The following is a 25,373-nucleotide window of genomic DNA, read 5'->3' on the forward strand; positions in this document are numbered from 1 at the left end:
AATGATCCTTCTACCTTTCCTGTCATGTGTTAACAACATATTTGTTAATTTATTGTCTGGAAAGCAAATATAAACAGAGTAAACAAAGTGTAATTAAAATGGCTTTTAATGAAAACTAATTAAAACTACGTCTATAGTCATGTTGAAATAATTAGTGCAGTATAGTAAAGGTGTTCTTAACCAAGGAATTGCTATATTGAAATCTATTATATTCCAGTGTTTCCTTGTCTTGTTGCTGGCGCCGTGGGCTGGAAATGCAGACGGTCACAGTTGGGAATTCTGGTGCCTATATTATGTAGCTGCAAAAGTGTTTCGTCAATAGGAGCTTTTCCGATCTTGCTGAAATATATACTTATAAATTAATAAATTTTGCAAATAAACTCCGAAACGGGTGCACCAGAGTTCTTACTAACTCCTCTGTGAATACACTAGATACAAGATGATGTCCGTAAACTATATTCAGATTTCACTCGCATAGTAAGTATCGTACATTAAATTAAAAGTTTACTTTCATTTTCTATAAACAGCCATGAAATAGGAAAAACGGATCTAAGTAACTGGCAATTTTTAATGAAACTGATAACAAGCAATCGTTTATTTATTTCATAAAACGTCATCATAAAGCATCGAGCCCGATGTTAAAAAAGAAAAACGAGGCGAGCTGCATGAACATAAATTTGAAAAAAGCTTTTGTGTGCATGGTCATTGAAATAATGGTAAATCATTGATAACACTATAAGTTGTGAATATATTTATATATCGAAAGACTATTAGTAGGATTTCCTAATAAATTTATCGGTAAACTAAGTACAGTTTGTACTTCGTAATAAACTTGCTTACATGAAAAGAGAATATTAATGAATAAGGTTTTGCTCAAATGCAATTAAAGCTGTAAAATTTTGTGCTTTAATCAATACATTTCAGTTTTTTCTGAATACAGTCTTTTGTTTCAAATACTCGGCCTATCCATAGGGCGTTAAAAGCTAATTTTTACAACAACAACAACAAAATCAATTTATCAGTGAAATGTGCATATTCGCTGCTTTTATCCTTGACGAAAATGAATAACATAGTATAACAGGTTTCCCAATAAATGTCAATTAATGAAAATGTTATTTTTCAAGTTTTAAAATAGGGGTTGGGGGTTGGAGACGTACATCTACTTCTTCCGGGATTTTGAAGAAACTATTTCTCCCTGCTGTAAGGCTGTAGGCTGTCAATAGAAACTACAATATACATGTATATTCTTAGAATTTTTCTGTTGGTAGTGGTATAAATTCATTTCCCCGCGCTTGCGCGGGATTTCATCTAGTGATCCTATAAATTGATAATTGTATGTTCGTCATCTGATGAAGCTTCTCCTTTCGTGCTTGGATTAAAGAAACTTGAAAAAAAATCCTGCTGTTAACTACATAGATATTATTTGACAAAAATCCTGCTGTTAACTTAATAAATATCATTCGACAAATATGTTTCATTGTCAATTATAAAAAAAAATATTATAACAGAAATAGGAATGACCGTGATACAGATGTTTGAGAAACCCCTGACATGTAGACGATTCCCATCAGGAACTTCTTTCTGGCCATTTTAAATTGCTATTAATTTTTTTTTTTTTAATCAAGCCAAGCATAAAAAATACCATGAAGGCCATGCTTTTTAAGTTTATTAAGGAGATACGTATTCCATACTCTACCAAGAATTTAAAATATTTAGCGCTCTTCATATCGAAGCCTGATACTTATTTGCCTTTCATTGGTAACTGTAGAATATCCAGGTTGACTTCTTGGGAGGGTATTTAGTTCAATTCTCAGTTAAATGCATATAAATATTGATACTTTCCATGATTTTAAAAATCGCACTTGTTCCCTTGTCTTCAAAAATTGGTTTGAAATTAATTATATTTTCTTCAACATATAGACCTCGCAAATGAAATTTTATCCCTGAAAAGGTATTAATTCAATACGAGTATTGGGTTTTAGGGTTCAAAATGTTTTATTTATGAAGTTTTCTTTATGTTCCTTTCATTTTCTTTGTTTTTAAAGACACAAAAGAATAGGCAATCGGAATTTGTGTAGGGGTAAAAAAAAAAGAAGAAGAAAGAAATTCAGCTTTTTAACAGATATAAACTCTTAGAAATTTGGGTTTGGAATGTGTTCAGTTTGATAATATTTTTGGGGATGAATTTCCTGTATATGAATCAATGTGGACGCTCTTTTTAGTCCCCTACCGGTGAAACCGAAGGGGACTATAGGTTTCCTCTGAGTCTGTCCGTCCGTCTGTCCGTCTGTCTGTCTGTCCATCTGTCTGTCTGTCCCTCTGTCTGTCTGTCAGTCTGTCCCACTTGGTTTTCCGCACTTTTTTCTTAAACGCTTGCAGATATTGAGCTGATTTTTGGTATGTGAGTGTATCTTGATGAGTTACAGATCAAGTTTGCATTTCGTTCTGCTTCATTGATTTTTGACGGAATAAGGGCCTTTTCAATTTTTACGGGTTTTCCGCAATTTTCTTCTAAACGCTTGTAGATATTGAGCTGATTTTTGGTATGTGGCTTAACCTTGATTAATTATAGATCAAGTTTGCATTTCGTCCCGCTTCATTAATTTTTGACGGAATTATGGCATTTTCAATTCTTAAAAGGAACCAGATTACACTTGCCGGTAGGGGACTAGTATTGCTAATGCAATACTCTCAGAATGCTTGTTATTATTATTGCAGCCCGGAGGACCGGGCTGCTCTATACATATAAGTTTAAGTGTTGGTATATGGGGATTGAGGTGGGAGAAGTTATTCAGAATTAAAGGTTTTCTAAACATTAAAAAGATTGTTAATCAGAATGTTCTTTCCCTTTATAAATTACGAGATACACAATATATTTACTTCCATAAAGTGAATCTGTAAAAATATATATGTTTTTCATATTTAGTATATAAAGTTGCTTATCATTTACTATCGAAAAAACGACAGGTCCCTTTTTTTAGAACATCGATATTTTTGAAAATAGGTGATGCATGTGTCTGGTTTCAAATTATATTTTATGCAGCCAACATTTACTTGAGGAATTGATAAAGTTTAAAAGGGTATCGTTTTTGTTCGATTTTCATCCGACTATAAGTTTTCAAAATATTCTCGACTATCGTCTCCATCATTTAGACGCATGCCTTTTTCACACATATCGAAGCGGTTTGATGATAAAGACTCATTTCCATTGTTTACTTTATTTATTTCCCGGGCGACAATTGATGGTTACATCAATGTTTTCTTGTCCTTATCTGGTTGAGCCTTAATCAGTGTAAGCAGGCATTATAGAAAATAGCTAAATTATTGGGTTATTGGTAATTAAACTATAAAAATTATGCTGTCATTGATATGTATTATATCCTCATAATCTTTGCTTTTCTCCTTTGATGGTCCATGAGTAATTTCACTAAAAGCAAGTTTATGTGATAATATTAAGAAGTTATGTAATAATGAATATGGGTTACTTTAATGAGCGACACATGATCTTTTTGGTATAAAATTTCAATGTATTCTATAATCATGTATACTGTAGAGTACACTAGAGTTTAAGTAAAATATTAAAGATATGCCAAGTGTATGGGGATCGCTGGATAAAGATGCATAGTAAGCAAATTTGAAAGTTTTCAATTACATGCGATGTGCACTGAAAACCAAATTAAATAAATTTTGCTAAGAAGGAAAATTAAAATGGGGGAGGGGGTGATCGCACCCAACTATCCCTTTTTCTACGGTTTTGGTTACTGTACTATCAAAAGACATACATCAAAATTTTTCATATTAATAAGAACACAAGACGAGTTAAAGTTTAAATGATGCCATTAAATTGGTCACCAAAAAATTAAAAAAAATGCTTTTGAAATTATGAGATTCAAGTCTAATCATGTCCAAAGCCTGAACCCAGTCACGATCCAGTATCCCCATTCACAAATTTAAATGTACCGTCAGATCCCCTCCAAAGTGTACAAGTACAGGCGATCTACAGAAACCAAACCTATCCATTTGAAATTATATATATAAAAAATAACATGCTGTTATCAGTATGATTCACTTTGTATTCACTCCCATAGAATAATTCACACTAATATAAAACAAAGTACATTGTATTATTTTCACTGTCGGAAAATGATATGTCTTTCTTGTGCTCGGTCATTATCATTGAACACTTGATTCAACATTTGTATTTTGATTAGTGTTCGATTTACTTTACTTTAATGTGATTATTATTGTGTTTATTTTAAAACATCTATTAAAAATTTAAAATTCAATGTCTTGCAGAAAGGAAAATACAAAAAGATCTTAATGTTTCAAGAGGGTTTGGATTTGAATTGCGAATCCATTATCATTCATAGAATTTCAAAGTTTTAATAAATTTTAAAAGATAATTGCAAAAGTTATTTTATTAGTGATGTAAATATGAGCATGAATAATTGTAATCAAAATATTCATCAGTTCTCAGAGACCGATTTAATTTGTCTAACTTGTAACACCTAAAGGACACAAAACGTGGTATCTTAAAATTCCTGCAATTTGAAGTACGGATCATTTAGTACATACATGTAAATCTGATATTAATTATTATGCTGTTGTTCGATAACCTTGAGCTGGAATTTTGATTTAATGAAACGCATAATAATTACTAAATAAATAAATACTAGTATACATGTATTTCTAAATGACAAAACAAACAAGCGGAAACAGATTGATTGATTAATTGATTGATTGTATGTTGTTTAACGTCTCATTCGAGAATTTTTCACTCATATAGAGACGACAACGTATACCGGTGAAGGGCTTCAAATTTAGACCTTTACTCGGCACTCAGGGCCATTGAGCCGTGAGGGATCTTTATCGTTGCAACGCCTACCGTGACACAAGGTCTCGGTTTTTAAGGTCTCATCCGAAGGACCCACAACTTTCACTTCAAAGTGCCGAGCGCATGGCGAAGGAACAGTTGCTACCCATTTTTTTATCGACTTAGGTCAGTCGCGGCCGAAGTTCGAACTCACGGCCTCCCGATCACGGAGCGAGCGCTCTATACCGACTGAGCTACCGTGACGGTAAAGCGGAAACAAAAAAAGGGCAAAACATAAAAATGTGATAAAATCATGTTATCATAGACCGTCGTCAAAAGCTTGATGATAGAAAACACATAACTCGTCGGACAAAAATCTTATCTAATCTCAATCCATGGAAGTCAAAAAGTTAGAGGAATTTTACCTTCAACCTGAAACAACTGATCAGGAAGTGAGTAAAATAAATTATTCAATGGGACAAACGTATATATTCATCTACAACCAATTAATAAATTTAATTTTCTCAACTACTAGACCTATTTTCTGAATTATTTTCTGTCTAACGCAAGCGCGTCTTTTGCTTGCTGCAAACAATTGTATATTTTATATTTGTAAATCAGATGTTGATACTAAAAAAAATTAAGGAACTTTTAGAATATTTCAAATCACAAAATTTTACCAAAATCAATAACATCAAATGTACGACTTTTCAACACCTTATACATCCATGCCTCACGATAAATTAAAGTTCACAAAAGAACTTACGACTAAGACCAATAATTTTAGTTGTTCTGACATCTTACCTAACCAACATTTTAGATAAGAACTTCTCTCTAAAGTCCAACTGGGGATGAACTACATTTTTTGCTAGAATGTCCATTGTATAATGATTCTAGAGGAGAGTTTTTAAATAAAATCTTTAAAACTTTCCAAATTTAATACTGCTTAATAATGTTGACCTGTTTACATGGATTATGTCAAAAGAAGATTCTGAATTTGTTGTTTTATTATGCCAACATTGAAATGCAAATTTCATATGAGAAACAACATAGTACAATATAGGCATATTACACTCATTATACATATACTATTTGTATACATTTTATGCATCCTAAAAGTGGACAGCTAACCCTCTTTTCAATATACATTTGTTTATAATATATGTTTGTTTTGTTCTGTTTTTTGTTATTTATGATTATGATTTCGGACATTGTTTGTCTTTATGCTCCACTGTGGGCCCAAATTGGTTGGATAAATATTCTATTCTAAAGCTTTATTTCCAAGATCTGAAAAAAGTTTAAATGTCAAGAATTTTAAATTAATGAAAAGTAGGCAAAATTCGCAAAAACATATTTCTGTCTTAAGTCGTAAGTTCCTCTATAGGCTTTTTGACATCATTGACAGTTGCTTCTTCAATAAGAATGGAACTTGGTCATTTACTTACCTTGTCATTGGTCATTTGAAAAATCATTTTGTTAAAAACACTCTGACTGTATACACAAGTACTCTGAAATTGATATTAAAAAGATTACGTGTACGTTCTAATTGTTTTACTCAAACGAACATAATTTTTTTTTAAATAAGAACAAGAACGCTTGTTTAATGAAAGAAGCGCTTGCCTACCAAGGGTACCTATTCCCATGGGTGCCAATTGCACCTCGTGATTAGCAGACCTATTTTTGTATTCATATGAAATAGAATTTGTTCAAAATCTTATACATGAGAAGAAGAAAACTTTTGTTGTGGCCTTCAACTCGGCATTAAGATATATTGACGACGTATCATCAATTACCAATAGTTATTTCCATTCATATGACGACACGATCTCCACATTTTTCACGATATATCCTAGTGATCTTGAAATAAAAGATACCACAGAGTCTGACACATCTGTTTCATATTAGGATATTTTACTAAGAAAAGATGTTAATGGTAACCCAACAACAAAGTTTTACGATAAAAGTGATGATTTCAACTTTTCTTATGTAGCAATATACCCTTACCACCTGCATATGGAGTTTATGTCTCTCAGTTGATTCGATACCAAAAGAGCATTCTCTACGTACGAATAATTCCTAAACGAGGCAATCTATTGACAAACAATTTGATGAAACAAAAATATCAACAGTCTCGTTTAAAGTCAGTATTTGGCAAGTTCTATGGTCGATGCAATTACCTTGTCAGCAAATACAATCTATCATTGAGTCAAATGCTGACCGATTTTTTGCATACTAATTGTTGGGCCATTATTTACAAAATGTATAGGGATTTTTCCGTTATTTCCCGATCGTGACAAGGAGCAGACAGCGGGTGTGACCGGTCGGCAGTGGATGCTCACTCCTCCATGGCACCTGATTCCTCCTCTGATGTTTAAGAGGTTCGTGTTTGCTCTGCTCCTAATTTGTATTGTTTGAATGGTCTTATAAGCTTGAATATTGTTCATTATCTTCATATAGCTATTTTTGAAAAAGTACATTTTTGCAAGTCTATATTATGTATAATGCCTTGAATTCACCATTAAGTGAACTTGTACGTTTTTAACGGTTTAATATATGTATATCAATAAAGTAAATGGTAGACTAAACCTATTCGGAAGGTCTAATTTATCTTTTAAACCGACTTTTGAGTAAATTCCTCCAATCAGATCAATACCTGTCTTTTATTACAAATGAGAAAAGGAAAAAAGGTAAAATCCCAGAAGTTATACATCACATTGCAACGTGTCAATGAATTGATGTTATTACAAGTGTTGGCATTCATTGTTTAATCTATATTTAACAGATTTGTCAAAATGATGACATTTTTATGGGCAAGATACTGCAATATATTAATTATATAGCTGTTCGTACATTTGTATAACAGTTACAAAACATAAAAAAAAATAACCATAGTATGTATGGAACTTTATGCCTCAGAGAAAAAAAATAGGTTAAGCAAAAACATTTTTGAGAATGCAGGATCAAAATTTTCTGTTCTCTTTTACCAAAACTTTGTCACCTGCACTTTTAAATATTAATGATTTTAAACAAAAATATCACTTTGATAATCATAAAGTCTTTGATGTGCATGATGCATAAAGTTCACTCAGAATGATAAATATTTTTGCTGTTTGGCATTTAAGTTTAATATTAATGTTATACATGTATTGTACTTTCTTCTTCCATTTTTAACTTTATCAGTAAATGGATTTACCTGGTTAAATGTGAATAAAATTCATATTGCACTTCACTTATTCTTTTGTTTATTTCTGCAATAGATGAATAAGATGAACATTGGAGAAAAAAAAAACGATTTTTTTTTATTTCTGAAAAAATTGGTACATTACGCTAAATGCAATGAAAAATTGTTTCCATATTTATCGTTTCAATACATGTAATTGATAGATTTTCAGTGCATGTAGCACGGTTGCAAGCATAATTCATTTTCTATCAGTCTACCTGGTTGCATCGTTATTTTTATATTTTTTGTGTATAAAGTGAGACACATTTAATCATTCTGTCAGTCCTAGATCGACGAGATGAACATCAGGATAAGAAACCTTGTGGTTCATGGCCATAAATCATCAAACAGAGTCGCAAGCTGTGTTGGACCACCAAAGAATAAGTCAAATTGTTCGATCTAATTCACCTACACCAAGTGCTAAAGTGATACATTTTAGATCTGTTATTAGTCCCCTACCGGTGAAACCGGAGGGGACTATAGGTTTCCTCTGAGTCTGTTTGTCTGTCTGTCTGTCCGTCTGTCTGTCTGTCCCTCTGTCTGTCTGTCAGTCTGTCCCACTTGGTTTTCCGCACTTTTTTCTTAAACGCTTGCAGATATTGAGCTGATTTTTGGTATGTGAGTGTATCTTGATGAGTTACAGATCAAGTTTGCATTTCGTTCTGCTTCATTGATTTTTGACGGAATTACGACCTTTTCAATTTTTACGGGTTTTCCGCAATTTTCTTCCAAATGCTTTCAGATATTGAGCTGATTTTTGGTATGTGACTTTACCTTGATTATTTGTAGATCAAGTTTGCATTCATTTCGTCCCACTTCGTTTATTTTTGACGGAATTATGGCATTTTCAATTCTTAACGGGAACCAGATTACACTTGCCGGTAGGGGACTAGTATTGCTAATGCAATACTCTCAGAATGCTTGTTTTTAATAAATATGAATTGATGTGTTAATTTCAAAGAGAGGATAAACAATTATACTTACCCAAGTAAAAATATATTCTGGTCTTTCTCCAAAAAACACTTGATGAGAAATATATGACATCATCAAAACGTTAATTCAAGTGTGATCAATTATTTTTCTAAAGAGTTTTGGTCCACTCAAAAGCTTCTATATTTCGTATAAGGAGAGGTTATCTATTATATTGTAGGAAATTTAATTCTTTATTAAACGAGTTGAAATTTTGTATTTATTCGGAAGGCTTTTCGAAGAATATAAACAATTTCAACGAGTTTGATAAAACAAACACAAAACATATCGAAGTTTTCTTTAAATCTTGTTTGACTTGCCTTCGTTAAAATTTTCAAACCATGGAAAACTACCAAGATTAAAGTATGCTTGAAGTGTTGACGTAAGGTTTCTTGTGAGTCTGAATATCGTATACATCCGCATGGCTAAACGCAAATAAAACCTCTAAATTTATCAACTATTTTTAAAAGGATAATTAAATTGTCTCTTTAGAATTATTTCTGGTTTCTTCTCTTTTGAATCTCTCTACATAAAAATTAAAAATCAGCAAGACTTTCTGAGTAGGCTACAATTTTTAAATAAATATAAATTCTAAAGTCCCTATCTTAGACATCCCCTCGAAATGGAGATACAATTTTGTTGAAATAATGTAATGGTCCCTTAATTAGCCAAGCGTTAGAATTTAGTGCGATTACAATGTATCTGCATGTACGTGATCATAATCAATTCAAATATAATTATTCTTATTATATCCTCTTGAATTGCTACGCCTTCCCTTACAAAAAATACTGTAGTTAACTATTGTGATAACTTTGACACGATGAAGTCTTTAGTCAACTATAGTGATAACTGTGAAAACTTTGATTTACAATAATGGTTATCAATCTAAATCACTTTATATCGTTGTATATAACTTATAAGATGATAATTATATACATCTTGTTTGTTGCACTTAATGCTATCAATATAATGTGATTTACTAATGTAAAAAAGACCCAGTAAAATGAAAAACAAACCATATTTATTTTAGAAATATTTAGCCAGTAGCTGTCATTGAAAAAAACGAGGTTTCAAAAAGAATCCCTAAAAATAAAATCTAAAATAAACTGTACTGCATTCAACTGAAATATTATAGTTAACTTTAGTAAATTATAATTAACTATAGGTTACTGTAGTGGTTTTTTTTTTTTTTTTTTTTTTTTTTTTTTTTTTGTTAGGGTTGTCTAGTTTGGCCTCAAGACGATATTTTACTTCAAAGTCTTTGCCACAAGGGGAAGAACTGTGATATCATCTTGCATTTGGTAAATTTTTATGACCTGCATGACGGCCATAAAAACGGTCCAAGATTTAACGAGCCCCAATCTTTAAAATCACTATAGAACTTTATATCTATTAAGATTTCCGTCAAGGAGTATGCCACACAATGAACTCAATATAAAGGGGAAGACTTCAATACTTTGTCAGAATTGATAGAGTTTAATTAGTTGTGTATTTAAATATCGTATTTGAAAATGAAAGGCAATATGCGCACCATCTATCCTTCCGTTTTCAAAAGAACTATATGAACAATATGTTGTCATTCCAGCTGATAAAAACAAAATTGTCCTTGTAAGGTTTATTATTTCACTGTATTTTCTGGTAATCCAAACTATACTCACAGTTTCTTTTTCAAATGATAAAATTTCTCAAAATCACGTTTCATTTTTAAATTCTTAAACATTTCAGACAACTTTACTGGATTTAAAAACTTCATAAAATCCTTACAAAGAGACATTAACAGGTCAAGAGAACGTTTTAGCAAGCCCATGTGTATCTTTACTCTTTACAAAATATTAACTGCTATGTAGGAGAAACTTATGACGTATGTGCTACAATGACATATGGAGATATGAAATATGGATATAACATATTCAACAAGTGGTGGAAATCAAATAGGGTTTCTCATAAGCTATCAAGAATATAGAAAAATTTGAAATAACTTTTTTCTTCAAAATCAGTACATATGACATTTCTACACTTTATATAACTATTTCACACGATAAATTAAAAACCTGACTTTTTGAAACCATAGACAACTGCTTCTTCAATTGAAGTGGATGTCGAAAATTTTCAATTTGTGGTTGGTCATCTGCAAAATTACTTTTAAAAAGCATTTCAATGCAATAAACAAGTACTTTGAAGTTGATTTTAAAATATAACAAGTTTATGAGAGTGATCATTGTTCGTCAACTTTACCTTTTCTTAAGCAAACTTTAATTACAGCAAATACTTGACGTTTTTCAAACCCAAATGCAATTATTCTTTCTATATATTTCAGAATTGCCAGGCCTTGTTGAAATAGTCTGACAAAACGATGCATCACTTCAAATTCTTTTCCACAGGGAGAAGAATAGTGGTATTTCCTTTTATTTAGTAGGCAATAAAGAGATACATGTATACATTGGACAATAATCTCTTAGGAGAAAAAGGTGACGCAAAAAGTCGCAGAAAAAAAACACAATAGCGTGTAATACCTTCCCTAACAATAATCAGTACGTGTTATGGAATAACAGACACTTTAAATACACAGTGTCCTTTAGAAGTATCAATAGCCTTTTGATGCTAAATCTTTCAAAAGGAAGTCAGACTTGATTAGTAAAGATAAAGTGACGGATTACCATCGTCGCCTGTTAGTCATATTCATTTCAAAAATAAGTATGGAAACGTATTGGGATATATTATTAATTGGATAAAATTCGTCATCTACTTTCTTACATAAACTCAATGCATTTTTAATTTGAACATTTCCAAATACTAAAACAAGTACCTACTCCATTGGAGCAAAGCCCTGGGAATAATATTAGACCAACAAGGGAAAAATAACGAAAAATGATATGTAGATATAAGGCTACCAAAAGATTACTTTAGCTTGGCAAATCAGTTATTTCGTTGTCATTGTTTAAGGAACTGTATATTTAAAATTGTTATATAAAATTTTTATATTCTGTTTCAGATGCAATTAAGTGTTATTGAAATGGGAGCCAGTTAATGTCCTAATCAATATATTGCATTCTCCGTATTGATACTTTTAACACCTTTCTATCTGCGTTTTTTTTTTTCAAAATAAAACTCTTAAAATTTATATTCTATTTTTCACGATTACCAAAATATTACAGGCATGTGCCTGCTTATAAGTTGTCCAGACCCCCCAAAAATTAAAAACACAATACTGAGATGGCGGTGGTTGTTCACATACATAGCACTAAATTTTAGAATTTTAGTAATTTAGAAATTTGAGAAATATTTAAAAGGAATTAAAACACAACAATTTGGAAATCTTTAGTAGATATGCAATTAGTTATTTGTTTTAAATATCTATATATAATAATATTTGAATATAGTTTATATGATCATGCCGAAATATTTTGCTCAAGGTGACTATTTCCCTAATGTAACACCATACATGTTATATAAATCAGTGAAACGTCCGACAAGCGATAGAAAGCAACAGAACATCCATCATTTTAACAGCTCTATATAAAGAGAGTGTCGATATTTTCCAATTATAATATTTGGAGATTTTTAATCAGTGTCGTTTATATTTGTATTTTGTTTTATTTATTTTAGGTAAGTTTCTATATTTTGCTTTCTAGATGCAAAACTATATGATTGTTGTTGCTTTTTTTTTTTTAGTATATTTCATAATTATATTTACAAAAATTGTTAACTCTCTTATTAAAATATGTTCGAGAAAAGTTGAAAAGTACATGTAATTTTTCCTATGAATTACATATATTATTTATCACAAATCAGAAATAATTTTATTTAAACAATTTTACTCTTCATTCACTGGTCCTGTACAACTGATTGGAAAAGTTTTGTTATCAAGTCCATTAACTTCGAGATTTACTTGTCTTCCTAATTTTTAGGGTTAATTTACTCGATATAAATTAAATTGTAATTTGTTGATAATCAACATAAATTTTTCTTATCATTGTCAAACTTTTAATATGATTCATTTACAAAGATTTTTCTTTTACAACAATGTACATGTATGTTTGTAGTAGAAGAGATATCGAAGAATAAATTATATATACATATTTAATTTGTTTCGTTGAACACCTCTGAAGGACATATGTTACTTCAAAGAATAGAAAATGAAATACAATAATTTCTGTTGTAAATCTTGTTTTTTTAATCTTATGTTTTACCCTCCTTAAGATATTTCTTGAACACCTGGTCTTCAAACGATTTTTTACGCATAATAATGTCATTAATAATTATATCTCAATTTATTGTCAACAAGTACATAAAAATTCAAGAAAACGTCGCAAAAACTACGAGGGAATGGTAGCCTAAAGTGCTAAATCTATCAATATGTAACATGTGCTGAACCGATGTTCGGGGGGCAATGTTCTCATGACTTTTTCAAATTTCATGTCAATTTGGTTATATTTTTTCAGTCATGCAGTTCACATATTGGAACGTGTTAGTTTACACAGTTGTCTTTGCAACTGTCTCTGCAAGATTTCTACGACGGACCCAGCCCCCTCCACCTCCTCCACCCCCTAGCACTCTCTGTAAATGCCCCGGTACCTCTGAACCAGTGTGTGGAAATGACGGCAACACATACAAAAATCCGTGTGAAATAAGCTGTAAACCGTAAGTAAAATATCTTATTATTATGACTAAATAAAAAAATAAATCTTTAAAAAAGTTTTTTTTATTAAAAATTAATTATGTATAACATTGGTGTGAAAAAAAATTAAATACAAGTCAATTGAGAAAATTGAGGACAAAAAAAATGTATGATTAAAACTACATATACATAATGGGTTTTGAATAATAAATAAAGAAAAAAATATTATGTTTATCAAAATAATTTCGGTGATATTTTATAATACATACAAATATAATTTCATATCTCTCCTTGAAGTTTTCTAAAGCTCTATCGTATACTTAATACATGTATTCATTTTCAATTCCGACTTGAATTTCTTAGGAGATATAACATCTTATTAGATAGATTTCCCCCTTCAATTTAAAATCTATAAAAATTTTATACTGGATTTGCATGAAGAAGAAAAATATCATTGTTTTAATAATAAGATTTATCCATTCTTTTATTTTATTGTAGAACAATTTAGTATCTATCTATTTGCTTATAACACTGTCATTCCATACTAGTAAAAATTAAAAATTAATAATTCATGACAACTTATTAATAAAAAAAATTGTTTTAATTATTCATTTACAATTTTTTTTAATTTATTAAACCATTTCAGTAAATAAATGCACTCTTTATATCTAATGTTAAGCAAATTTCGTTTGAAAAAAAAAGTGTAAATCACCACAACAATGTATTATGGACAAAACTTCGTTTGATATTTTCGATTCAAGTTACAAATAATCGTGACATTGGTTGACTTTTAAGTGCTGAAATGAACGCCGATCCATCAATTTACTGTTAAACTTAGCAGCTCTCTAAATCAAACTGCTTGTAGATTCACGTGCCTTTAGAATACGAATCAACTATAGATCATGATAGGTAAAAAAAATTCTGAATTCAAAAATAGATATGAAAACTTTTCGAAGATCTGTATAAAGGATTATATAAAACAGCGTCATCGGTAATAAACTTTAGGATGTATTAAAGAAAGAACGATTTTTGTTTAAGAAAAAAGTCACAATTACCAAAATTGGTACCTGTCGTCAGAGAATGTTTGATACTGTTTTAGATCCTTAACTTTACTCTTCTCTGGCACGTGCATATCATTACTTACACAGGTAGAAGCAAGCTGGTATCAATTAAATTTGTTATGGTTTAATTTTCTTAATTAACTGTTTAACAAAAAAAAAAGAATGTTACTTTGAAGATTATTGAAAAAATAATAATTACTGCATTCTATCATCAACTTGTACAATGTACATTAAAATGTGTACATATATTAAAATCCTATTAAGAATTAATGACTAGATTTATCTTTATAGATTTGTATATAAGATTCATGATGGCCCATGTTCACAAGGTACATGGCATCAAGTTACGAGACGCTGCTATTGTTCCGAGACTTACGAACCCGTATGTGGAAAGAACGGCAGAAACTATGACAATGAATGTCAGGCGAGATGTGTGTAAGTGTGGGCTCTTAAAATTTTTCTCTTTTCTCGGGTCTTCTATTTTAATTACTTCTATTTGATGATTTATCTACATGTACTTAAATCAAACTATCAATTAGAAATACCCTTCCTTAACGAAATGAAAATTAAAAGTTACTCTTTTTCATATTGCTTACACTATATCAGATGAAGGCGTCTACCTTTCTAAAAATCTAATTAAAACAATCTACCAAACGAACACTAGGCGTTTCGATACTTTCCATTTGAAAATTGGCTAATGAATAATACATCTCGCTATCTTTTTTTTAAATACCTCATTGCTTTAGCCTCCTTAGAAAATCTAGTGTAAACATCTATCTGTTGTTGCTTCTGATTTATTAATGAACATTACATCTCTTTACAGAGGTGTTTCAGTTTTACACACTGGTAAATGTAAGGTTAAAATATGTCGCTGTATCTCGACATATGCCCCTGTTTGTGCAAAAGACGGGAAAACGTATTCCAGCAGATGCAGTGCTGAATGTGAATAGTAAGTCATCTTATTCAATGGTACACATTCACAAACAAATTCTCGAGCATTTCAAAAAACAAAAACAAAAAAAACAAAAAAAAAAACAAACAAACAAACAAACAAACAAAAAAAAAAAAACAAAAAAAAAAAAAAGAAAAACAGAATTTTTCCTTGAAAATTTTCCCTGAGAGATTTGCATTGACGTCACGTAGCTCTTGTCAGACATACACAATTTTTTTTTTACTTTTATGATTTTAGTGGTGTGGAAGTTTCATACCAAGGTCCTTGTCGGGCCCAGTGCACTTGCTCGGCTTATTATTCTCCTATCTGTGGCTCAGATAACAAGACCTATATCAATCAGTGTGAAGCCGACTGTGCGTGAGTATATTCATATCAAAGGTTTATTCCTGTAAGAATCTATGTCATTTTTTTTTCATCGAAAGGACAATAACTTTAACCTTAAACTTGCATTCATTAAAACATAATGTTGCAATTTGTCTTGTATAATTATGGCAAAACCTCTGTAATCGATCTATATAAAATTTCTTTTTCTATATATCCTGTTAAAGAATATTCAGTTTTTTCTTATAGATATTGTACTGCTTATGAAACCTTTACATTCTTATACACTTATTAAAGTTCTTAAAAAATACAGACACCTCCCGTCATTTATATTTGTAAAGTGAATGTACGGGGGTATACTCTGAATACTCAAGAAAGCCAATTTTTTTTACCCTCCCAGAACTTCCTCTAATACAGGAAGCTACAAATTGATTAAATTTCCTCTTCCAAGGGGACGTATTGTTTTTGTCTGTTTTCATCTTTAAGTTTCTCCTTCCTTTAAATAATGTTCAGACCATAACTTGAAAATTATTAATAGCGATTCTCTGTAACCACTTAAACTTCTTTGCCACACATGGTCACCGATTTTGATGAAACTTTGCCCATTGTTACAACTTGACACCAAAAACGTATATCAAATAAAATTTCGTTGCTATGTGTCTTGGTTGCCATGGTAACAGCCAGAAAAGTTGAAAAATTGAGATTTTCAGCTACTTTGAATCTTTATTAAGCCTAAATAAAGACTAAGAAAAACAAACAAACTATTCTCACAAAAACATGACACCTTGTTGTCACTTATGCTATAAAGAAACTATTTAGAATTTATCTCTAAGTAAGTGGTAACAATGGGTACATTTGAAATACATTTTAGATGCTGAAAAATGCTGAAAAGTTCTCAATATTCACTAATGATAGATGTTACATGATCAAACTCAATCAACAACCAAAGAAAAACAATAAAAATATTTGACCTTAAGTAATTAGGTATTGGCAATATTATTCTAAAAATAACTTTCATGGTTGCCATGGTAACACAGTGTAACCATGCAAAATCTGTTGCTAAGATTGGGTTAATGCTACTATCTTGAGGAAAAACAATGAAATTCATGACTGGCACATAAACATCCTTAGGACATTGCAACACCAACATCATAAGAAATATTGGGATTAATTGTTACTTTGCAGTGTAACCATGGAAACAATGTACCAGCTGTTTAAAGTGATGCTTTAGGAATTTACTTACCTTTTAATCAAGAAACATATTATTTTACTCACCTTGAATAGTACTTATCTGGTAGAACTAAAGTTGAATATTATATATTGATAAAGTTTGTTGAAAAATACAACACTATTGCTATGGTTACCAAGAAGGGAAAATGCTCGATTTTGTTAATTTTATATCAAAATTAAATCCTATGTGCCAGCTTTTTGCATCCAGTTAGAGATTGGTTGGTAGTCAAAATTGAAAGTCAGGTTAGTTGTTCATAGATATCAATGAAAAAAGTTTTGGGAATCTACATACAAGGGTACGTATCCAAGGAAACAAAACATTTTTCAGATTTTTATGCATATTTTTTCGGCTAATTTCCATAGCAACGCTCTATTTAAAGAATTGAATTTGAATTTTTTGAAATGTGAAAATTAGGGTCACACCAGTGCCTTTAAAAATTGATCATCAGTTATATAGAAATATGCTTTTTAAAAAGATAGTATAAGATTAAAACACTAAGAAAGTAAATTTAAACTAACTTTGTGGTATTAAAACCATGGCAACCATTGCCAACATATAAGAAATATCATATTTCGTCCTTGGTATATGTTACAAGGACCTCTTGTCTGTTATTTGCTTGCATTTTAATCTATAATTTTTTTTTATTCTTAAGTGTATGACTTTATAAAATTAAATGAACAAAATTATTACTTTTAAATACTTTGTTTCCATAGTAACGTATGTAATACTTGATTTACCAAACATTTTTATCATGCATTTAAGACATAAGGCCTTGAAGTTTTAGAAACAGTCATTGCCACTTGTTTGCTTTGCTGCAAACGTTAACTGTGGGACTCTGAACATGTTGAAAAATGCCATTTTTCAAACTTTAGGACATGTTGCTATGGTAACCATGACACGTAGCAACCAATTTTTGCCTGATTTGAGTTTACGGTATCAAAGACTTTTATCATAGAGAGTTTGGAGAAATTCTGAGACTATGCGTGCCACAGCTCCTATATAAAAGTTAAAGTCATTACAGAGAATGGCTCTTAAATATTAAGATTACAAACGTTGAAATGGAAAGATGTGATGAGGATGTGATGCACAACACCATTTTATTTTTTAACTTGACCCATTTTTTTAAATTAAGATAAAATTTAAATAAAATGTGTACACAACTTTGACTACTTTGGAACCAAGTAAAATTTTTTAAAAAATTCAGACTTTGACTTGAAAACACTCGGAAACATTGGACTTTTATCTAAACATACATGGAGAGACTGAATGGAGATCCTCAGCATTAAAATTTTTGCTCTTGATCAAATGAAAAGTGAAAAACAATCCAGGTCATAATTAAAGAACCGTTTCGAATTAAAATTGCAGTATGGAACATAGAAATTTATAAAAATGAAATTGAGATTGGATGCACTGCCTTGTTATTCATTTTTTGTTTTTATTTAAATTTAACACTAGGTAAAAAATTGAGAAATCTTTGCAATTGACATTTGGACTGTAAAACTTGCAACATGTGAGATGATAAAGTTAAAACAGGACCAAGAGTTTTAATTTGTCATAATTATGAATTAAACAAATAGGCATGATTCCTTCAATATAAAATCTGCAATTATTTACAATTAAATTTTAACATACAAACCTTTTCAAAATAAGCTGATTTTTGTATCTAGAAAAAATATTCTTTATGTATCGCACGCAGCTTTAAATTGTAAATCGAATAAAGCAAAACCATATATGGTTCAAGTTATAATATACTGTATCATCGCGTGTAACAGAAATGTTTAAAAAATAAACAATGAAGACTACAATTGTAGTACATTTATATACATGTATATGTTATATCATTATTAATTTTTTGATTCAGGAAAGTACAAAAAAAGTACACGGGGGTTTGTAGAAAGTCCTGCACCTGCCCACACAACTACGACCCCGTATGTGGCTCAGATGGCGAGACTTATGACAATCCCTGCAATGCCAAGTGCGCGTATGTACTTTATTTATTCTACAGTTGTACTTCCCAAAGTATTTTTGCATATTATAACTAAATGGTCTAAAGATATATTAAAGTATTTACAAGATATAGCATTGGATTTATTTTTTATACATGTAATAACACTGCAGAATTAAATGAGTAACTTAACATGGCAATAAATTCCCCCAAGATTCCATTACACATACTGATAAAATGTATGTATTCAAGAATATATTTCTAAAGCCTAGTTTTTTTTACTGTATTTTATCTCTTTACAGCGGTGTTAAAATTGAATCTAAAGGAAGGTGTCCAGACTCATGTAACTGTCCTTATCAGTATAAACCAGTCTGTGGAGAAGACGGCAAAACGTATGGAACCCAATGTGTTGCCAACTGTTTGTAAGTGTTCAACTTAACAACTATCAATTTTGGATTCAATGTGATCTTGCTTTTTGAAAGTAAGCAAATGATATACTTTGATTTTGTATCCGACCCTTTCCTCTAGCGCTGAGCTTATTTAACGAAAAACATTTCTTGCAGGGTATTGTATATATTGTGGAAACTCTTGACCTTATTTTTTTTATGAAAACAGTGAAAAAAGGTTAAAAGTTTTCAATGATTTTAATATACTAACCCTGTATATTTGTTGTTTGAGAAAAATATCATTGATTTTCTATTTCAGAGATATTTTTATGAAGATGTAATGTAGTTAAACACTTCATGAGGTTATTACCAATATCACACTTGTTAAAGGTTCTTCTCGACGTTTCTGAATCTGCATAAATTCACTACGAAAATTTCCAATTTTACAGCCATAGTAATCTCCAGATCTAAAATTAATCTTCCACATTACACTATATAAAAGAGCAAGGCGCCCTTGCTCATCATAACTAATGCATTCAGTTTGCTTTATACCAAGCAGCAGACGTCCAAAGCATTAATTCATTTTCAGTATATAATCATTAGAACCCCAAATTTACAATTTTGGAAGAGACATCCTTCATCATCATAATTAGACATTTAGTTTGTATGCTTAATACCCAGGAGCAGAGGAGAAGATTTTTAAGAAATAATGCATTTTCACCATATTCAACAGAGCTAGCCCCGCCCAAGCACCAGAACCCCTCACTCTTGGGACATGAATTTCACGATTTTGGTAGAGGGCTCAATGCTTATTACAATCAAGATTTTTAAAGATTGTATTAACTTTGATGGTTTTAACCCCACCCCTCAGGGGCAGGGGCCATGAATTTTAGAACTTTTTCCTCAGAATACTCCCCTTCACTCATAGATGCTATATGCCAAAATTGGTTGAAACTCGTTCAGTGGTTCCAGAAAAAAAGTTGAAAATGTTTAAATGTTAACGAACGACGGACAAAAACAGATAGCAATAGGTTCACCTAAGTAAACTCAGATGACTTAAAAAGACATAACAGATGAATAAAACGAATATGAAGTTGTAAAGCTGATATGAATGAGAGTTATAGTGGAAGTCATTGCGGACCGATATATGTGTTTTTATCAATACGTATTAATTTTGTCCGTCAAATCATGTTATCTTAATGAGACACTATAGATCTGTGGCCATTATAGTCAAACTTATCCATTGGGCACATATCATATTTTCTCATTAACACGCTTAATGACGTACACCTTAAACTACATGCTGCGTCTAAGTTACGTCTATAATCTTCTCATTTTCCAAACAAATACCTCTCGATAATCTGTACGTAGGGGTTTATAATCAATTCAAAAATAACCCAACGTTTTAAGTTAATTACTTTCTGGAAATTAGAAATTAGAACACTTAACATACATGATTGTATATTACTACCACGATTTCAAAAAAGTTATACCAGTTCATTAAGTTTGTGCTGTACAATTCAACTTTTTTCCTTCTCTTTTACAGCAAAGTTGAAGTGGTATCCGATGGAGAATGTCCCTCTCACTGAAAGCCAACAAAATGTACCTTTTAGGATATTTATAATTATTTATTTTAAAGTATCATAATTGTAATACTTTTCTCCTTTCATTAGCAACCAATCAGAAATTTAAACTTTGCCAAAAATATTTCTATTGCTTGAGAATAAGAAGAATTGATTTTATTTTTTATTTTTACAGATTCTGAAAATTGGATGTTGAAAGCCACTTCCTGTTAGATTTTTATTATTATATATTGTTTTCTAAATAAATGTGGGTCGACTTATTATAGTTGTTCTAATGAAACCATCTATATAATACATAACGCTATTATAACGTAATATGTTATAATCATAATAATGTTATAATCAAGACATTATTAGGAATAGTTTGGATTTTTTGGGTATTGCTGACAATAAGAAAAAAATGAGTCAGTTGTAAGTACGCATAATGATTGTAGATTACGCTCTCAAAGAAATTCGGTAAAAAAGTAACTAGTGGTTCATAGGTAGCTGCAGAACTGTAGCGTTATGGTTTTATATTTTAGTGTATTTGACCATAACGCTATAGATCCAATAATGCAAATATTGTGCAATTTAAGGCGCAAGATTTTCTGCGCACTTTGGGGATGTATTCGCCACTTTCCAGCATTCGTCAATCAACAACCTTTATTTCATTTCTTAATTCTAGACATATTCTATAATCAACCTGTATATTTTATATGAGTCAGTTGTAAGTACGCATAATGACGCGGTTAATATAAGTAATATTCTTAATCACAAAAGGGTCCAGTCTTGTATTCAACCATATTTCAAGTTAAAGACTACACCTTGTATTTCCTACAAATATACATCGACTATTGCTTCCAAACTTTTTAACTACAAGAAAACTTTACAGGGCCTGGATATCGAATAGCTGAAACATAATCCTCCATCGTGTTCATGTTCTTCTTCAACCTATAACTATAGTCCTGCTGGACAAGTGACTGGTGACGTAAATATAATAGTTAATAATGAGGACCTTAGATCACTAATTTTTAAAGGTCCTAAATGTAGGGAACCCCGAACCATCTATCCTTCTGTATTCAATAATCCAGAAGTGAAAAAAGAATTAGATAGATTACATGATCAGTACGTACTGGTCCCTGCTGACAAAGCAGGTAACAACATTGTCTTTGTTTGTAAGGCTCATTATTTTAAATGTATTTAAGAGGAACTTGGATTTAACTCTACAATTGGTAATCCAACTTATAGTCATAGTTCCCTTTCTAAGGATTTATTTCCCGATCATGACAAGGAGCACGCGGTGGAGGGGACCGGTTGGCAGAGGATACTCACTCCTCCTTGGCACCTGATCCCACCTCTGATGTTTTGGTGGTCCGTGTTTGCTCTGATCCTATTTTGTAATGTTTAATAGACTTTTGAGCTTGAATACTGTTCGTTATCTCCATATATTTCATCCACCTCCTAACCCTTTATAGTCATTTCTACAGACCAATAAACTCGTTTGTTGTGAATTTGTTGTTGGATGGCATAAAATTCACAACAAGCGAGCTTATACTTGAATGATGAGTAATAATATTGTTGATGCAACTCATTTACTGATTAATATCAAAAATTATTAATTCGATATTGCAATGCGTTCTTCGTATTCTTCTCTCCTTACAAGTTTCTGTCATTCAGAACTGTTCGCGATTAATTTAATATCTGATAAATATGACAGTAAATATACTTTCCGGTTCTAATTTGTGCCTGTATTGTAACATAACATTCTCCATAGATAACTTGCACTGTACGAGGGTTGTCTTTCGTGGAAACATACATATACTATAACTTACTTCTTTAAAATCAGCACTTTCCTTAATTAATAAAACATGAAAAGATTTCTGCGAAATTGTATACTGTTAAAACACTAATAAATGTAGGGGTTAGATTTTCGTTGTTTTCATGGTATGAAGAAACCAACGAGTTCATGTCCTCCATGAAATGTGAAATTTCCTTTATACAACAACTCTACACTTCTTCAACTACGAAATCAAGTTCTATATAAACTACATGTATGTACTAAAATTGTTATGCCCCTGGATCGAAAGATCCCGGGGGTATATTGTTTTTGTCCTGTCTGTCTGTTTGTCTGTCTGTTATCAACTTTTACCTTGCCCATAACTTTTAATTGGTTGGAGCTATGACTTTCATATTTCACATGTGTATTCCTTGTGACAAGACCTTTCTTTGGGTACCATCATATTTGACCTTGACCTTGGAGTTTGACCCACTTTTGCAAAATTTTATGATACTTTAACCTTGGCCATAACTTCTGAACAATTGGTGCTTGGGGTTTCAAACTTCACATGTGTATTCTTTGTGACAAGGCCTTCCTTTGGAAACCAACCTCTTTGACCCTTTGAACTTGGAGTTTTACCTACTTTTGAAAAACTTTAACCTTGGCCATAACTTTTGAACAGTTGGTGCTTGGGGTTTCAAACTTCACATGTGTATTCCCTGTGACAAGACCTTCCTCTGGATATCAACCTCTTTGATCCTTTGACGTTGACCTAGGAGTTTGACCTACTTTTGAAAAACTTTAACCTTGGCCATAACTTTTGAATGGTTGGAGCTAGTGCTTTCATACTTCACATATGTAATTCTTGTGACAAGACCTTTTTTTGGATACCAACCACTTTGACCTTTTGACCTAGGATTTTGACCTACTTTTGAAAAACTTTAACCTTGGTAATAACTTTTGAATGGTTAATGCTAGGGCTTTCGTACTTCACATATGTAATCCTTGTGACAACACCTCCCTTTTGATACCAACCACTTTGACCTTGACATAGGAGTTTGGACTACTTTTGTAAAACTTTAACTTTGGCCATAACCACAGTATCTAACCCACATACTAAAAAAACCGGAAGTTGTTGCGTTTCTTGGTTGACAACATGATGCAGTCATGGGATTATGAAATTAAGACGGCAATTATTCGAAGACATGTTAAGTATTTAAATGTGTTGTGCATTAAAACGCATAGATATATGATGAAACGTTCTCTAGGAAACACAATTTTGTCAAAATGCAGCTTTGTTTTTTAACGCAATGCAAAACGCAGTGCAGTGTAGTTGTGCAAAGACTTAAAAAGATATATTATGGCATTGGCGTTCATCCCATTTTCGATAAGAATTGTATCAAATAATGAGAAATATAAGTATTGGGGTATTGAAACGTTATTTATTCCTAATTATAATTAGAATATCCTTAATTTTACTGCTTTAATCAAAATGCGACTGTATCCGTCGTTCAATATTTACTGTATGTGTCGTTGTGCGGGACAGTATTTTCATTGTACGAGTCGTTGGTAAATTAGGTGCGTTCTTAATTGAAAATTTCTGAAATAAATTCTATTTTTTCTTTCAGTTCTCGATATATGATATAATGCTTCCATACCTTCTTTTTATATGTTACTACTGCCACTTTGAAACAAGAAATTTCACCAAAATCATTGTCACAAAGTCATTCTCATTTGCCTGACTCCAAATTGAAATATCATTGTCGCTTGTGTTTAGACTATTTTCTCTTGGGGAAATGGGATAAAATTAGACATGTTTTGCGATAACATGGCCGTAGGAACCGGGGGGGGGGGGGGCACTTAATTTTGCCGATATAAAGATTACTATAGAAATCATAGCTACTATTTGCTTGTGTCCCCTCAATAAAAACGTCTGATGACCTTTTTTTTTTTTTTTTTTTTTAATTTTGCCGATATATAGATTACTATAGAAAACATAGCTACTTTATGCTTGTGTCCCCTCAATAAAAACTTCTTTCTTTTTTTTGCTTCAGAAGGAATTTTGGTAGTTGATAGTGCCCCGCCCCCCCAACTGAAAATGTATAGCCCCCCCCCCCAACAAACTGAAATTGCTTCCCACGGGCGTGGATTAGACCTTTTTTTCGATATAGAAGCTTGTATAAGAAAACTGAATACAAAAGAATCATTAACATAATTCAACCCCCTATTTACAGAGACAAAAGTAAACATCATTTTTCAATTTCTTTCTTATAAAAGATTTATAAAATCTGGTCGCTTAGAAAGCATTCACAATTAAGCGTTTACAATAACTTATCCTCCGATAAGAATTTAGGTAGAAACGATAATTCATTAATTATAGTTTTCAATTTAACATTACTATATTATAGGTATTATTCATTCTTTTACTGTATGGTTGTTTTATTGTCCAAAAGGCGGTTATCAATCTGATTCTTTCAACTGTTATAAGATTTACATGTATAATTAACAAGCGTTACCT

The 25,373-nt window shown here is 31.3% G+C and overlaps 1 protein-coding gene across 1 annotated transcript; it reads left to right on the forward strand.

The window, feature by feature from the left end:
• Positions 1 to 12,528: 12,528 nt before the first annotated feature.
• Positions 12,529 to 21,310, forward strand: LOC133206430 (serine protease inhibitor dipetalogastin-like). The gene is made up of 9 exons (XM_061342412.1): positions 12,529 to 12,608; positions 13,445 to 13,643; positions 14,973 to 15,116; positions 15,505 to 15,630; positions 15,871 to 15,990; positions 19,047 to 19,166; positions 19,433 to 19,552; positions 21,063 to 21,118; positions 21,275 to 21,310. Exons 2-8 carry the CDS (start codon positions 13,447 to 13,449, stop codon positions 21,103 to 21,105), a joined length of 870 nt encoding a protein of 289 aa, XP_061198396.1. The 5' UTR covers positions 12,529 to 12,608; positions 13,445 to 13,446; the 3' UTR covers positions 21,106 to 21,118; positions 21,275 to 21,310.
• The last annotated feature ends 4,063 nt before the right edge of the window (positions 21,311 to 25,373 follow it).

The sequence above is a fragment of the Saccostrea echinata genome, unplaced genomic scaffold (assembly GCF_033153115.1).
Source record: "Saccostrea echinata isolate AGI-Se365-2 ecotype Australia unplaced genomic scaffold, CSIRO_AGI_Sech_v1 ptg000054l, whole genome shotgun sequence".
In the NCBI taxonomy this organism is placed as follows: Eukaryota; Metazoa; Mollusca; class Bivalvia; order Ostreida; family Ostreidae; genus Saccostrea; species Saccostrea echinata.

Coding starts and splice junctions, on each gene's coding strand:
- LOC133206430 (XM_061342412.1), top strand. CDS start 13,447: ATGCAGTTCACATATTGGAACGTGTTAGTTTACACAGTTGTCTTTGCA. Junction 15,631..15,870: donor TGCAGTGCTGAATGTGAATA/GTAAGTCATCTT, acceptor TTATGATTTTAG/TGGTGTGGAAGTTTCATACC. Junction 19,553..21,062: donor CAATGTGTTGCCAACTGTTT/GTAAGTGTTCAA, acceptor TCTCTTTTACAG/CAAAGTTGAAGTGGTATCCG.